Genomic DNA, 14,291 nt, shown 5'->3' with positions numbered 1-14,291 from the left:
TATAGATCTGCTCTTCATAATTATCTCTCATAGATGTTTAAAACCAGTGCCCATATTCCCATGGATCCACAGCCCACAGGTAGGCACCTCCCCTGTACATCTTTCCTGCAGACTTTACAATCTTCTGGTTGGCTCCTTTTATAATTACTAATTTACCAGATTTTCCATATAGGTCTTAGTTTTTAACTCCTTCTTCCCAACCCTCCAAGAACAAGAGACCAGAAGACCTTTAGGCATTGGTCCAAGATTTCCAGAGGCCCTACAGCCCATCCAGCGTGCCAGCAATCTGTGTGCATACAGCAAGGACATCAGATGCACTCGGAAGGTGTGGGACTCGCTGCACAGGCAATATGGAACACATATGCACATATTTCCATCCTAAATCCTACATAATACACCCTATGAAATTTCCCCGATTTTTTCCTGCATGAAGACAAATGGAGTTGTTGAAACTCTGATGGATCCCAGCATTCATTATAAATTCATTCCCTCTGATATACCTAATATTTTCCTGTGACATTTGCTTTCAAAAGCACTTTGATATCTGCTTATACCTTTCACATGTTTCCAGCTTCCATAACCATATGTTAGTCTGGAAATAGAATGAGGCGGCAGTGTGCTGCCCAAGTTTTGAATTACAGTTTCTCTTTACCTAAATCTTGTTCAGGCTGGTAAATGCAGTTGCCACATGGCCATTTCTGACATTCTTGCTGACTTACAATCTAGACAAGTAAGGAAAGGTAACTAAGCAGTACAGATTTCTCAGGTTCCCAGACTTATTTTTCACACTAAATAACTATCCTTTTCCAGTGCAGGACAATGCTTTAGCCCTGCTTAACGGGTGGTTGAATGATCACTCTGAAGAACTCTTTCGACAACAAAATCCACCCATCTAGAATTCTATAAGCCATCCGATGCCACTAATCAAATATACTTTTTCTTTAATTAATGCGAGTGGCAAAGAGAAGTAAGATAACATGTTCTTGTTTGATAGCACTGCTAACTGTACAAGCTGCAACTTGATAAAAAACAAGCCTTAATTATGCCTTGATATCATGCTACAAGTTGCCCCAGAATGAATCATAGTAAAGATTGTCACATGCCTTCTTAACCTATAATGAAGGAGTTCTTACTAGTCCTTACCAGTTCCTTGCTAAAATATCCTTTCCTATCTTGACATTCCCAGAGTGAAAAATAAAAATAAAACCTGATTAATGTCTCCTTTCAAGGTGAAGGCGAGCTTACCTTTTCCTTCATTTTACCACAGCCATTTCCTTTACTTTCCTTAAAATTATAGCACTGAAGTCTTTGCCTACAAATGAAAGGAGCACTGTACCTTGCCACTTACTTCAACCTTGTTTCTTTAGTATTTTGAGCATAAAGGCATCTTCTTCAGTGCTGGAGACTTTCTAAAAGTTCAGTAATTTTATCAACGTGTCCATGATTGCAAGCATTTTATATTTTTGCAGTTCAGGTTACTTTTATTTGCATGTTTTACTTCTTTGCAAAAGTATTAGAATTTGATGAACACACGAAAACAGATTCTGCTTTTAATTTATGGTACTCGAAATGCTGACCAACTTCCACAGGCTACACTGAATTTAGTAGAGATTTATATTGTGGTAACAGAATGTAGAGTGACCTCTGGCTTCTACAACACCATTTTCCCAATTTGTGTTTATCTGGTAAGTTAGTTGCTTGTAACTGTGGTAGCAGATTACATAGAAAACTTCATTAACATCTATGGCTTAGATTATAAGTGTTTACAGTTCAGGAAACTAAATGTTATTCCCCATGAAACCCTAAAAAGCTATTTCTGGTTTTCACCAACGCTATTTTCCTATCTCCTGTATCTCTTTAAAAAATTATGTTACAGATGTGACGAACAACTACTTGTTCTGCAAGCAAATAAATGAAAAGTAGCCTATTTCATTAGTATTAAGGGACAAATTAAATAAAGGGGAAAATGTCACTGAAAAACTACCTCTAAATTAATGAAATATACTTATATATTGTTTTGCATAATATATAATTCTTTCTAAACAGACCGTGTTTAAGTCCAATTTTTTCCTAAAGTTAAACCCACAAAATGTAACTAAGATCAAGTCCAGAAAACAAGGGCAAAAATCCTGAATGAGACAACAGTCAAATTCTAATTTCATTCTTTGATCATGTATGAGAATTATTTTACACAGAAGCAAGGCTTTATTAGAAGAACAAAACCAAAATGGACGCTATAGTAGACAGTGTCCAGGATATTATGAATACATTGCTAATAATTAAAATTACATGTGAAGCTAAGATAGGGAAGAGAATACTAGATACAGAATACATAAAATACATTGAAAAAAAAAATTAAATCAAGACTAAGCCAGTGAAAACCTAAGCAAACATCTGAATTATGCAGCAACTGTTGGATAATATCCAGTGTGCTGCAGGAGGGAACTGATGACAATGCACTTCTAGTCCATGCAAACAAAAATATTTCTCACGATGACAAAATTGTAAGAGAATAGACTAAAGTGCATGATATTGCTTTTAGCCTGATTTTATTGATATTTTAAAATTACACAAAATTATACACTATATAAAAGGCATGCGAAAACAACTATGGAAAATAAGCAGCTACACCAAATAACATGTCCTTTCCTTTTGCATAAATTGTTGTATCTAACCACCTTTTTTCTAAATTATTATTTTCAGCTGAAGAACAGTTAAATGAGAATCTTATACAATTTATGAGTTGTTATTGTTAAAAGCAACGCATTAAGGCTCCTGAGATTTATGTAATATTAAGAGATGTTAAAATTCTATTTCTTGCACAGAGATTTGAGAGAAAGAGCTTTAAGAGTTGCATCCTTTGCCAAAACCATTAGCATTCAAGTTAAACTCTTACTAGCGTGCTTAGCTCATTAAGATTACCTTTTTTTAAGTGCATATAATGCTAGAAGCAAAACACAAGTCTGAACTCATGAACTGCAAAAAATCACTGCTGTCATTTTGTTACCGCTTCCTCCCTTTGCCTTAAAGCTGCACATAGATCACCTCCATGTAATTTTATTCTTTTGAGTCACATGCTCTTCTAATGCTTCAGTCAGCCTACAAATCTTATCTTCCAGCTTTCCTTGCTTTCATTTCTGTAATTTTTAGTTTGCTGCCCGAACTGTTTTGAGTGCCCTCAGCACTCACACTGCACACCAGGTATTATATGACCCATTTGCACTCCTCCTGGGGGTTCACTGGTGTGGGTCAGATACAAGAAATAAAAGCCTCAGAAATAATAAACTACTAGCAAAACCAGATCTCCCTAGAGATCACCCTCTAAAGTTTCACAGGGACTCCTTCTTTGTGTTGTAGTGTAGACTACAGATCCCTCAAGGCAAGAATCAAGTAATTTATGACATAATTAAAAAAAAAATAGCATTATACTAATTCATTCTTCAAAGAGATATCCTGAGATAATGGTACGTATCAGTCACCTAAATCAGCAAACAATATACTATCTATCAAAAATATGTAACTGTCAGTTAAGGTAACTCCCCAGTACCACACACACAGGTCAGTAATCTGGTCCACTCACTTGTGTTTTACAAAATCAACAGTCAGGGCAGTTTAAGCACCCAATTTACAGATGTTTAAAGTAATACTGTCAGCATTTTCTTTGAACACTTCTAGTAACTGTTTTTACTCACTACAGGGTGCAGCAAACAGAGACTTTAGAAGTTAGAAGCCCTGTCTACATGGTGGCAGATGAAAAGCAGGCCCTAAGAATCTGCTTCAGACAACATGGGATTGTGCCACAACCATGAAGGGGGAACACTACAAGGCTCCATCCCCAGCACCCTAGGAAGACATCCTAGGAAATCAAAAGCCTCAACTGAGAGAGAGCTCCAGAGGGTGGGTGCTGCCACCCAGAACTCACAATTCAGGGTGACAATGGCCTTACAACAGACAACACACTGGTTGAGGCACTGAGTCACACCAACAAAAGGAGCTGTGGGAGGAGATGAACAGACTCTGCAGCATCATGCAGAAAGAGGACACAAACAGCATCACCTCAGGAACCTTGCAAAGACTTCTGGAGCATATTGGGCTAAATTTCTTATGCAGATATTACATGTGTCATCTCCCAGATCAGTTACTCAGGAAGAAGGAAGAACTGGTTGGGGATATGTTGGTCCACCAACTGAGATGCTAGTGTAACACATGTGTTTCATAACTCTTTGAACAAAGGCCCACATAGCATCTCCAAGAGCTTCTCTAACAGGAAAACGCCTGCAACTGCCAAGAAAGCCACCTCTGTACACATAGGACTGATTTAACCTCATTAACAAAGGTATACCATTTTCTTTGTATTTCTCTTCAATATATAACCTAATCATGCAGGCAGGATGGTTCCTGTGCATCTCAGTGTCTTCATCCTCTAAACAGCTAGGCATTAAAGTTGACTGTGCTTATGGAACTTACTAAGCTGGAAGAGCCTGGCCACCAGCATTTCCTGAACTTCCAGCTTCCTAAGTTGTCAGGAGTGAATGATCTGAAGATTGCGACAGTGCAGGAGACAGCACTTCTCCTTACCCAGCTACACTTCATAAAAGCATCTGGACATGAAGCACCCTAGAACACCACTTAAACAGCCTTCCCTTTTGAAGGCTTACACAATTACAAGATTTCTAAACCCATATGAGAAAACCACATAAAACAATGCAAAGAATATTTTTATTTTAAAAACAGAATGAAAAAACTTAAAATGTCTATCTTCAACCTTAACTTATATTGAAAACTAAAAGCACAGTCCTCAAAGTTTCCATCTGGATTAACCTTTTATGGATTGGATCATACGACATCTGCTGCTACTTCAGGAAAAAAAAACCATCTGGTTAGTTGATCATCGGATCTACTACAAGGCTACCCTCCTTTACAAAACTAAAAGCAAAAGCTCTCCTACAGAGGAACTTACCAATAGCCTTTGTGTAATGTCTGGCTCCAAGTAACAGCTCTGGAGCTCTGTACCAGAATGTCACCACAACTGGATCCAAGTCTGCCAATGGCTTCAAAGGTGAGTTGAACAATCTTGCAAAACCCATATCAGCTGGGGGCAGCAGCAGGGGGAGAACATGTAAAATTTTAATACAAAGAAAGCAGAATTTAACAGTATTGCCTAAAAGCAATTGTAACACAAGCTCAAAAAACATTAAAGCTTACAAATCAAAGTTTCTAAGAAAGCAACAAGTTACTCATAACTATACTGGGCCAAATTGATCTAAGGTTAAATTCCATTTACTTTATTTATAAGACTATGAAGGATGATGTTGGACTTTCAAGTGTTTTCATCATCGTATTGTAAAACTTTACATAACACAGGTGCCTATTGATTTAAACAGAATTGCAACAGAAACCTGTTTAACTGGAGTCAATAATAGATCTGTAATGTACATTTTCTCTTTCATTTTTATATGTTTACAGAACTGTCAGCCTTTGTGACTGCTAAATGTTCATCCACAGTGCAAAACCAAAACGACTTCAATGCAGATTATTTTGCACTACTTTTGTAGGTGTACCTGAGATGTAATTTGGAGGAACAACCTCTACATGCAGGAAAAACTTTTTAACTGTAACCAATGAAATCAGTGAGCGTTCACTGTTGCGGAAGCATATTTTAAATGTAAGCATTTAATTTACATAACTCAAAAATTCCCTTTAGAAACAACCTTGTAAGTAACCTTAAGAAATGCTAAACGGCAAAATACAAATTTGGGTCTACATTCAAAGCCACACATTTTAATCCAAGTCTGAAACTTATCTTTTACACAACTTCACTTAAATCTTTGTCTCCAAAGTTATAAAATGCAAAGCATAATTTTCTTGCAGTTACCCATACTAATACAAGCATATGTATAAAAAATGATTAGCTGAATATTTTCAAAATACAGAAGTCAATTAATAGAAAAGAGGCTCCACTACGTTACTTTCTCAATGACTGCCACATGCTTTATTAAAAACTTTACATCCACATGACTAAGGCTTATGATCTAGAGAGGTAATTAGATTTTGGATAAAGACCATTACAATTACACGTGTTTCCCACCTTGATGCTAAATAGCCTTTTGCATAGCAAACCTTTGGACCTCTACAAACATATGCTTTGATGTTATTTATATACAAATAATTAAGAACAAATATAATACATAAATAACAAAGTTGTACTAACTACTCACAGTAGGAGTGAAAAGAACCCTGGCTATAGCCATTGTTCTATGTGGTTATTACTTTCTTGTTTCCTACAAACGCTTTTATCTCATCTTTTATCTTTGTTTAGAATCTCTCAAGCCTGTAAACTCAATGAATAAGACTTAAAATTGAACTAGATATTGTGCATACATATGCTCCAAGAATAATGAAGATTTGTTTCCATCTTAGACTGAAGATGCATTTTTAAGTAATTCCTTAGCTGTGCAATGAATTTGTTTCAAAATGTTTACCTATTTTGACTCTTCCTCTTTCAGGACCTTCACCCATTACCAGAATGTTGGCTGGTTTCTGGAAAACAAAAAGCAGGTATTTAGTTCACCAGTCTTTGATGATTATCTTCAAGAATACTTTTATTCTGTAATGAAAACTTTTCTATGAATATCCTTAGAAGTCTAAAATTACCATATCTCTACATTTTCATGACATTTAGTTTTTATCCCTAGTTACCAATTTCACAATTAGAAAAAGAGTAAAGTGCTTTGACATTTCACAGTAAGAAATACAATCTTTAGCTAAGTTTGCATTCCCATTTTTACCAGAATGGTCACATTCACTGGGGAGATTTTCTTCTACAGGAAAATTTTATACCAGGATAACAGTTATGCTACACTTCAGTGATCTGGCAAGAACTACTTTTGCTCATATAACATATTTAAAATTATGCCAAATCTTGGTATGCAAATGCACAGATAAGAGTTGCTTTTGTTATCATCATATGTAACTACATTTTTGGAGCTGTGCTTGGCTTTGGTTTATGATTGATTAAAATCACATTGGCAAAAGTACTTTTTTCCACAAAGTAAGTTGATTTCATGCTATGAGAATTCACTTAAAACAGAAGTATGTACAGACAGCTACAACCACAAGCTTTTGACAGTGTAGACAACAGCTTTACAGTAGAACAAAACCTTTATAGGCATTTTATGCAATCTGCAGTTGTTCACAAGCAGCCTCTTGTGAACACCATATAAAATCTGCACATGACATCACAGCAATTGTTCTGCAATTAGGACCTAGGTTCCCTCAGACATCAATAGTCATTCCTTGGAACCTTTTCCCCTATTGTGTTAACAGCTGCAAAAAAGTAAACAAGTTTGAAAATATTAAGTGATCTGAATGAAGAGATGCATTCAAAGCAGAATTTTTTGAAGGTTCTTCTGAACATTAATTATATTTAAAATCACTAATGCCTGAAGAGGTCTGCCCGAGCAGGAGTTGTTCAGGAATCTAGAAGAGATGTCCAGAAAGCCAACATCATAATCTCAATTTTCAAGTTCGTAACACTTGCCACTATTTACCTGAAATAAGACACGCAAACTTAATTTGGTTCAAAATTACAAATCCTTAGCGCTTTTTAAAAGGAAAACCAACCAAATAAAACACTCTTCTCACCTCACCCCCAGTGCTAGACAGTGCTTCTTCCCTGGCTCATCACAGCCTCTTTTCCCCCATCTTTGCCATTGCCTCTTTTATTCCTCCTTTTTTAATCTCAGGATAATGCTCAACACCATCCCAGTGTTTGACCACCCTCACAGTGATAAACAATTTCTTCATACATCTGATTTACACCTACTGCCTCTCAAACTGTCACGGGATAGCACTGAGAAGAGACCAGCTCAGTTTTCTTTACTCCTGCTTACCAGGTATGCATACACATTGACAAGATCCTCTCTAAACCTTCTCCTCTTGAGGCTGAACAGTCTCAGCTCCCTCAGCCTCAACAAGACACTGTGAATCCATAAACAACTTAATGGCCCTATACATACAGTGGATACACTAGACTAGAATCCGTGGAAAGAAAGGGATTTGTCCATGAATGTATTTTTACATCAGAATGTTTTTAAGAGATGTTGGTCCATTTTAAATTTAAATATGTAATCCACTGAGGATCAGAACCCTGCTCAGAAAGCCAGCAGAGAAGCACGCTGATTTATAAACTTAGAAGATTTCATGTTCATTAGCTCTTGTGAATCTCACTGAGAGTCATGGCAAGGGAAAGAGAGAGGGAACACAGGGAAGGAATAAAGTCAGAAACAACTGAAAACTTGGTCTTATTTCCAAAAGAGCAAGTGCTTCTCCTGAGATACCACCATCAATGTAGAGATGACAGGCATATTATGGATGGCATCCTGATGCCTGCAGGATCCTCACTGATCCACAGACTGTTGTCTCAATAACAGCTTGCACCATGGCAGCTTCCTGCAAGGTGAGAAGTCTTGGTTCAAACTTGTTCCTTAAGTCAGAAGGAGAAAACATCTGAACTCCTAATCTTTCAAGAGAGCAAATTAACCCCTTGATTATCAGCTGCTAAAAAGGTAAGAACTTTCCAAATTCCCCTTGCTAATCAGAGCTGTTCTGGTTAGGAAAGCATTTTCAACTGTATGTACACTGAACCAGAATAACACTAACTTGATAAGACCTATCCTTCTGAGATGAGACAAACATTATTCATCCCGTGTACCCATGAATTTTTACTTAATAAAAATAAACATCTTCAGGGGAGCTTAAAACTTAGGTTATTTTTTGCGTGTGGTTATTTTACATAATAGTAAGTTACACACTGTAAAGTAAAACTCCTCACTTCCCCCAAAGTCCTCATGATACACAAGTTATGCTGAGAGCAACCTAACCCTCATGGATCAGGAATGCTTGGCTGAACATGTGGCACCAAGGCAGAGTACCAGAACTTCAGGCGCTCCGGTATGAAGGAAAGACCTTGGGTTATTTCAGAGGGACTAATTTGGCATAAGAAATCCTCAAGGAAGTAGGCAATTAATGTTTCCATCATGAGGTAAGAGAGAGAACTGCTAAAGGGAATGCAAACAACTTCTGCTTTTTGGAGAAGGGAGAACGTGTTAGTCTAATCTCTGGATATACAGTAGTTTCAGTATCAAAACATTTACTCTGAGATCAACACTTAATAGTCTACTACAGAACTACAGTCTAGTATAATATAGTTACTATACAGCTGCAAAAATCAGATTTAAAAAGTGGGAATCTGCTAAATTAAAAAGCCCTGCATTGCATGTATGTTCAGGCTACATGCAGGTTATAAGCACCTGTCTAGTTCCTCAAACAAATCCTACTGCTGTTCATGCTACGAAGAAAACAAGATTTTAGGAAGAAAAAAAACATGAAGGCCCAAGCAGCTAAGAGACCAAAACCTGACACATATTTAGTGTAAATCATATCTGTCTCTGAAAGGACAGAATTTTATTCAAGTTTGCAATGCCCTGCTTAAAATTATTAAATAACTCCTTAATAAAGGGTAAAGGTAACTTAACAAGTATTACACTTTTGAACCAGTTACATCCCAAGTAATAGCCTATTTTCCTCAAACTCCCCCTTTGCTGAGAACACAAAACACCATTTGTGAAGCAAAGTGATGATGCTGCATCTTCACCTATCTAGTTACTATAGAAACAACAGAAACAGTAAGAGTTAGAAACCTCACACTTAAGATCAGCTATAAAAATGAAGAGACAAATCCCTGCTGAGAAATACAGTTGAGGCTGTACTGTCTAAAGAATATTAACAAAAAGTGCAAGGTAAATAGCAACAAACAACTGGAGCAAAAACTTGAAATATCTGCAAGAAGGGATGTAGTTGATAAAGGTTTCTTTACAAATACCGTGCATGGATAATAATATTTACTTTCCTGTATCAGCGGAAAGTGGGAATAAAGCAATTAACAGGTCTTGGTGGGAGAGAAATTAAAATGTTGGGCTAAGAAGTATGTTTTCATAAATAACTGTCATGAATGGGATTCATACGGACATTCGTGTTACCTTAATCAATATGCTACCTATTTAAATATTTAGGCAGTACATTTGAAGAAATGCTGAAGGAAAAGAAACCATTTATGGTCTTGAAAGAGCATAATGGATCAAAACAGGAAAAACAGCCTAACAATAGATGGCAATACTTTAGTTTTAATGGTTATTGTTGCTATCTCCTTAAGTACAGTGGTGACACAATTCTTCAGAGATTTGGTGCAGAATTACAGTCCTGTGAGAAAACGTCCATGGGGACTACCACTTTCCATACACCATTCTTTATTGTTTATATCCAAACAAATGTGTTTCCCTTTTGGAATGTATCACTGGACAAAGAATAATCTGAAATTAGGAGGCTTCTATTGTAAAAGAGATTGAAAGTCTTCCAGATAAAAGCTCCCACCACAATTAAAGAAACTGGCTTGTGATGAGGTCTTTTCAAGTCTCAATTATGCCAGAAAAGCAACTGTAAACAGCACAGTGTTGGTACATAAACATACTTCTCATCTCTCAAGTCAAAACAAGAGCAGTGGTGATTTTATCTTAGCTTTTAGCACACTGCTCCACAAATGACGAAGGTCATAAGTTAGATGACAGTGTTCTACTCCACAGACACTACTCAAAAGACCACTGAGACCTCAGGTTCAGGATTAGGAGGGAGCTGCAGATTGTTCATAGAAATTTGCAAACGAAGCTTTTGTTGTTCTCACCTACAAGGAAATGTAGGAACTTTCCTGTCTTACATCAGCAGTGTTCAAACCAGTTTTGTAAAAAAACAGGTTTTAATAAAATTGTCTTGAGATCAGGATAGTGGCACACTGGCACCAATGCTTTTGGATAACAGCTGATCTAATTTATGTAGGGTTTAAAAAATAAATGGTTCTTAAAAGATTTTATTATGCACTGCAAACCTCCAAATCATTATAATTTGCATTTTAATTACCTTACATATATTGAAACACATACAGAAAAATTGTTAGCCATACACACTGCAAACTCAAACTAAGAGTCACTGCTCTGATTACACAATCACTTCCAACTTGTTTTGTCAGCTGTTATCCTTAATTTTCAAAAAATTCCACCCTATCCCATTATATTTTCTGCATACCCTTGTAATCCATACAGTTTACTTCCACTGTTTCTCTACACCGCTGATTTGATTGACCTTGCAAAGCAGTGTCATTAACAAAGCCCATCAAGATACTTATCATTCCATTTAAATCAGTAAATTTTCTACAGATAATATCAAATTAAGAAAGGCCAAATATACAGCTGCATGAACTAAAAAGGCAGCAGAATCACAAGGAATGCAAAATGCTTTGAAGTGCTATCTTACTCAACTGAATTCAAAACTTGTTTATATCTAAAAAGGACAGAAAAAAAAATCAGAAGCAAACACATTAAGTAAATATATGACAACACACAAAGCAAAGAGTACCACAGAAGGCCTTTATAGGTAAATTAAGAACAAAATATCAGTCCAAAAGTTACTATGCAATAAAAAAATGAAAATACAAACAAATGTGTACGCATAAAATCTTACAGCTAAGTGTCACCAGACTGTTATCTTAAAAAAACTTTCAAAAATGTACTTGATTATCATTAGAGGAACATTAGTGACAACAAAAACAATTGAAAACGTACTCATAGCATGAAGGAAATGAATGCGTTTAAATATAATTATGAATATGATAATATATATGTATGGTAACATTTAGTTTTAGCGCCATTCTTCTTTCTTAGAATTTCAAAGTGAAGCACATACAGAACTGACAGAGACATGGAAGCATGTGCCACTATTTGAGAGGGGGAAAAAAAATGTTTTGTACAGTTCTGAGAGCTAGAAACTGGATATTCGATCATAAAACATGCTGTCAGATTACTTTACAGACTTATCTATTTCATAGCTGCTAAAATTATATAGTCAAAATAGTCAATAATTCCAGATAACAAAAACTCTAACAGCAACTGGAAGTACAGAATTTACCTCAAGCTCTGAGACTGATGGTAAAAACTGTCACTAGCTAGAAGCCAGAACTACATGTAAAATATCTGAAATATTTCTTTGGAATGCCTCAGATAGATTTTGGTTAAACACATTCCTTGCCTGTATCCGTTACATGTTGAGAGGGGAAACATACTGTTTTCATACCAAAGAAATCTTTCATGTTTATGTATTTTTATAAAACTTTGCACAAAAAGCAAAAGAATGCAGCAATACTAAAACTATGTCCGTAATGCAACCACAGATCTGCACACATTTAAAAAAGGTCCCTGAAATAAACTTAAGGTTACCTAGCCTACAAGAAGAGCAAAGATGCGACTACACAGGCTTCATTACAGACTGATTTTAAACAGCCCATGAATCTGGATACTTACCTGGAGGATCAGACAAAATCATACAATGCTTTGGGATGGACAGGACATCTGGAGGTCATCTCATGCCAACCCTGCTCATAACAGGGCCAACTTCAAAGTTCGAGCCAACTTTGAAGCTGCATCAGGTTGCTGAGTGTCATAACCAAGGGAGCTGTAATTCTTCACGGCAGCTCCTCAGCCTTCCTGGTGGGCATTTCCTGGCACTGGCTGATGAAAAATAAGTTTCCTATCACCTAATAAAATGTCTCTTGCTGAATCATGTGTTCCCCCTTCTCCTTCCTCTGCACATCTCATCTTCTCTACAGCCCCCTGTAGGCAGTTAAAGTCCACTCTGGAAACACTTCTTGCTGTTGAGTGCAGTGGCAGTACAGTTTATGCACACAAAGATACCTCTGTCACCCTGTTGTGTTTGTATTGCACCTTTGGCTGAACAGGTACATAGCTCTGTGCTTAACACTGGAAACACATATTTGAGATGACAGGATCAGCCTGGAAGTCCAGAGTCTAGAACACACATATTTCACCATGGGAAAGAGAGACTCTTCCTCCTTCCCCTGCCTTCATGTTAACTAAATTACATATAACCACACACAGAACTGCCCAGTACATTCTATTCAAGGAGTTTTGACTTCAGTTATTCTCGTATATAACCACCCTTACAATACTGAAATTACTTCATTTTTCACGGGGTAGATGTTCTCTTGAGAGATAATTAAGTATATATCTCAACTGACAAATTCTTTAAATTCACTCCCCTCAATCCTATCCAGGCACACCTCAGAAGTAGCCAAAATATTCATGTTCCTTGTAAGAATACTCTGCTCCAAAAACAATTTGAAACAATGGTTTCTAAAGCAATTGCTAGAAAACAGATTTAATTTACAAACTCAAGGTGTCTGATTGTTGTTGAAACAGGAAAAGACTATTCACCAAGCCCTATTCCCTGGTTAATCAATGGATAATATAGTTGTAGTAATGTCACTGGAAAACTGACGGCAAACACAAGGGGAATATGAAATAAAAGTAATCACAAGAGGAGAATATAACTCTGGGTAACATAAAAGTTCAGAAACGAAACAATCCTTTCACACGCCATTTCTTTCACCATTCTTAAGGCTGACAGAGCATTAAATTACTACAAGACAAAAATGAAAACTCCAGACAACTTTGGATCCTGGGCATTGCTTCTCTTATAACAGTCTTCACAATGTCCTAGTGTACCCGAATCAATGACAATGCAGTTCAAGTGAAAAAGAAAAGAATGAAAACCCCTCAATTAGGAGAATGCCGAAACATTGACACAAATTAAATTTTGTGTTGCTATGCAACGTTATCCAAAGCATTCTGTTGGTACTAGTGCTGCAATAGCATACTTGAACTTTAAATGTTACATGTAGCCTTGAGAAGGACAAAGAACGGGAAAAGCAGAAACAAAGAGAAAAATATGATCATAAATTATCAACGAAAAACAAAATGTCATAAAGCAAATGTTTAATACAGTAAATTCACATTACCCCTGGGATTTTTAACACATTACAGCACACACTCCAGCAAAATACCCATGAAGCTACCCAGCAACTATCTAGGGCCTCGTCTTCAGACCCTGTCTGAGCTCTTCGGGAGCATCAAATATAGCACAGGACAGAACAGATTGCTCAACCTCTGTTACCCCATTTCTAAGCAGTGCAGATGTGCAGGCCCATCATATATGGGAAAAGAACAAAGACTCACCTCAGAAATAATTTGGAAGAATTTGGGAATAAAGACCTTGGGCCCACTGTAGGAGAGGATCTGGTTCGAGACCATCTTAAAAATCTGAACGCGCACAAGTCCGTGGGACCTGATGGAATCCATCCATGGGTCCTGAAGGAGCTGGCGAATGAA

General features: G+C 36.8%; 1 protein-coding gene across 1 annotated transcript in view; it reads right to left on the bottom strand.

Annotated features, from left to right (window-relative positions):
- CDK19 (cyclin dependent kinase 19) overlaps positions 1–14,291 on the bottom strand; it is a 132,631-nt gene that overhangs the window by 30,131 nt on the left and 88,209 nt on the right. Inside the window, exons 5-6 of the mRNA XM_065681075.1 lie at positions 6,483–6,540; positions 4,961–5,092 (exon numbers count right to left, since the gene is read on the bottom strand). Coding sequence (XP_065537147.1) covers positions 4,961–5,092; positions 6,483–6,540 — 190 coding nt within the window. The remainder of the gene's footprint in view (positions 1–4,960; positions 5,093–6,482; positions 6,541–14,291) is intronic.

This window comes from Lathamus discolor, chromosome 5 (assembly GCF_037157495.1).
Source record: "Lathamus discolor isolate bLatDis1 chromosome 5, bLatDis1.hap1, whole genome shotgun sequence".
NCBI classification, from domain to species: Eukaryota; Metazoa; Chordata; class Aves; order Psittaciformes; family Psittacidae; genus Lathamus; species Lathamus discolor.
The sequence above is the reverse complement of the archived record's forward strand: the minus strand, read 5'-3'. Positions and strand labels throughout refer to the sequence as shown.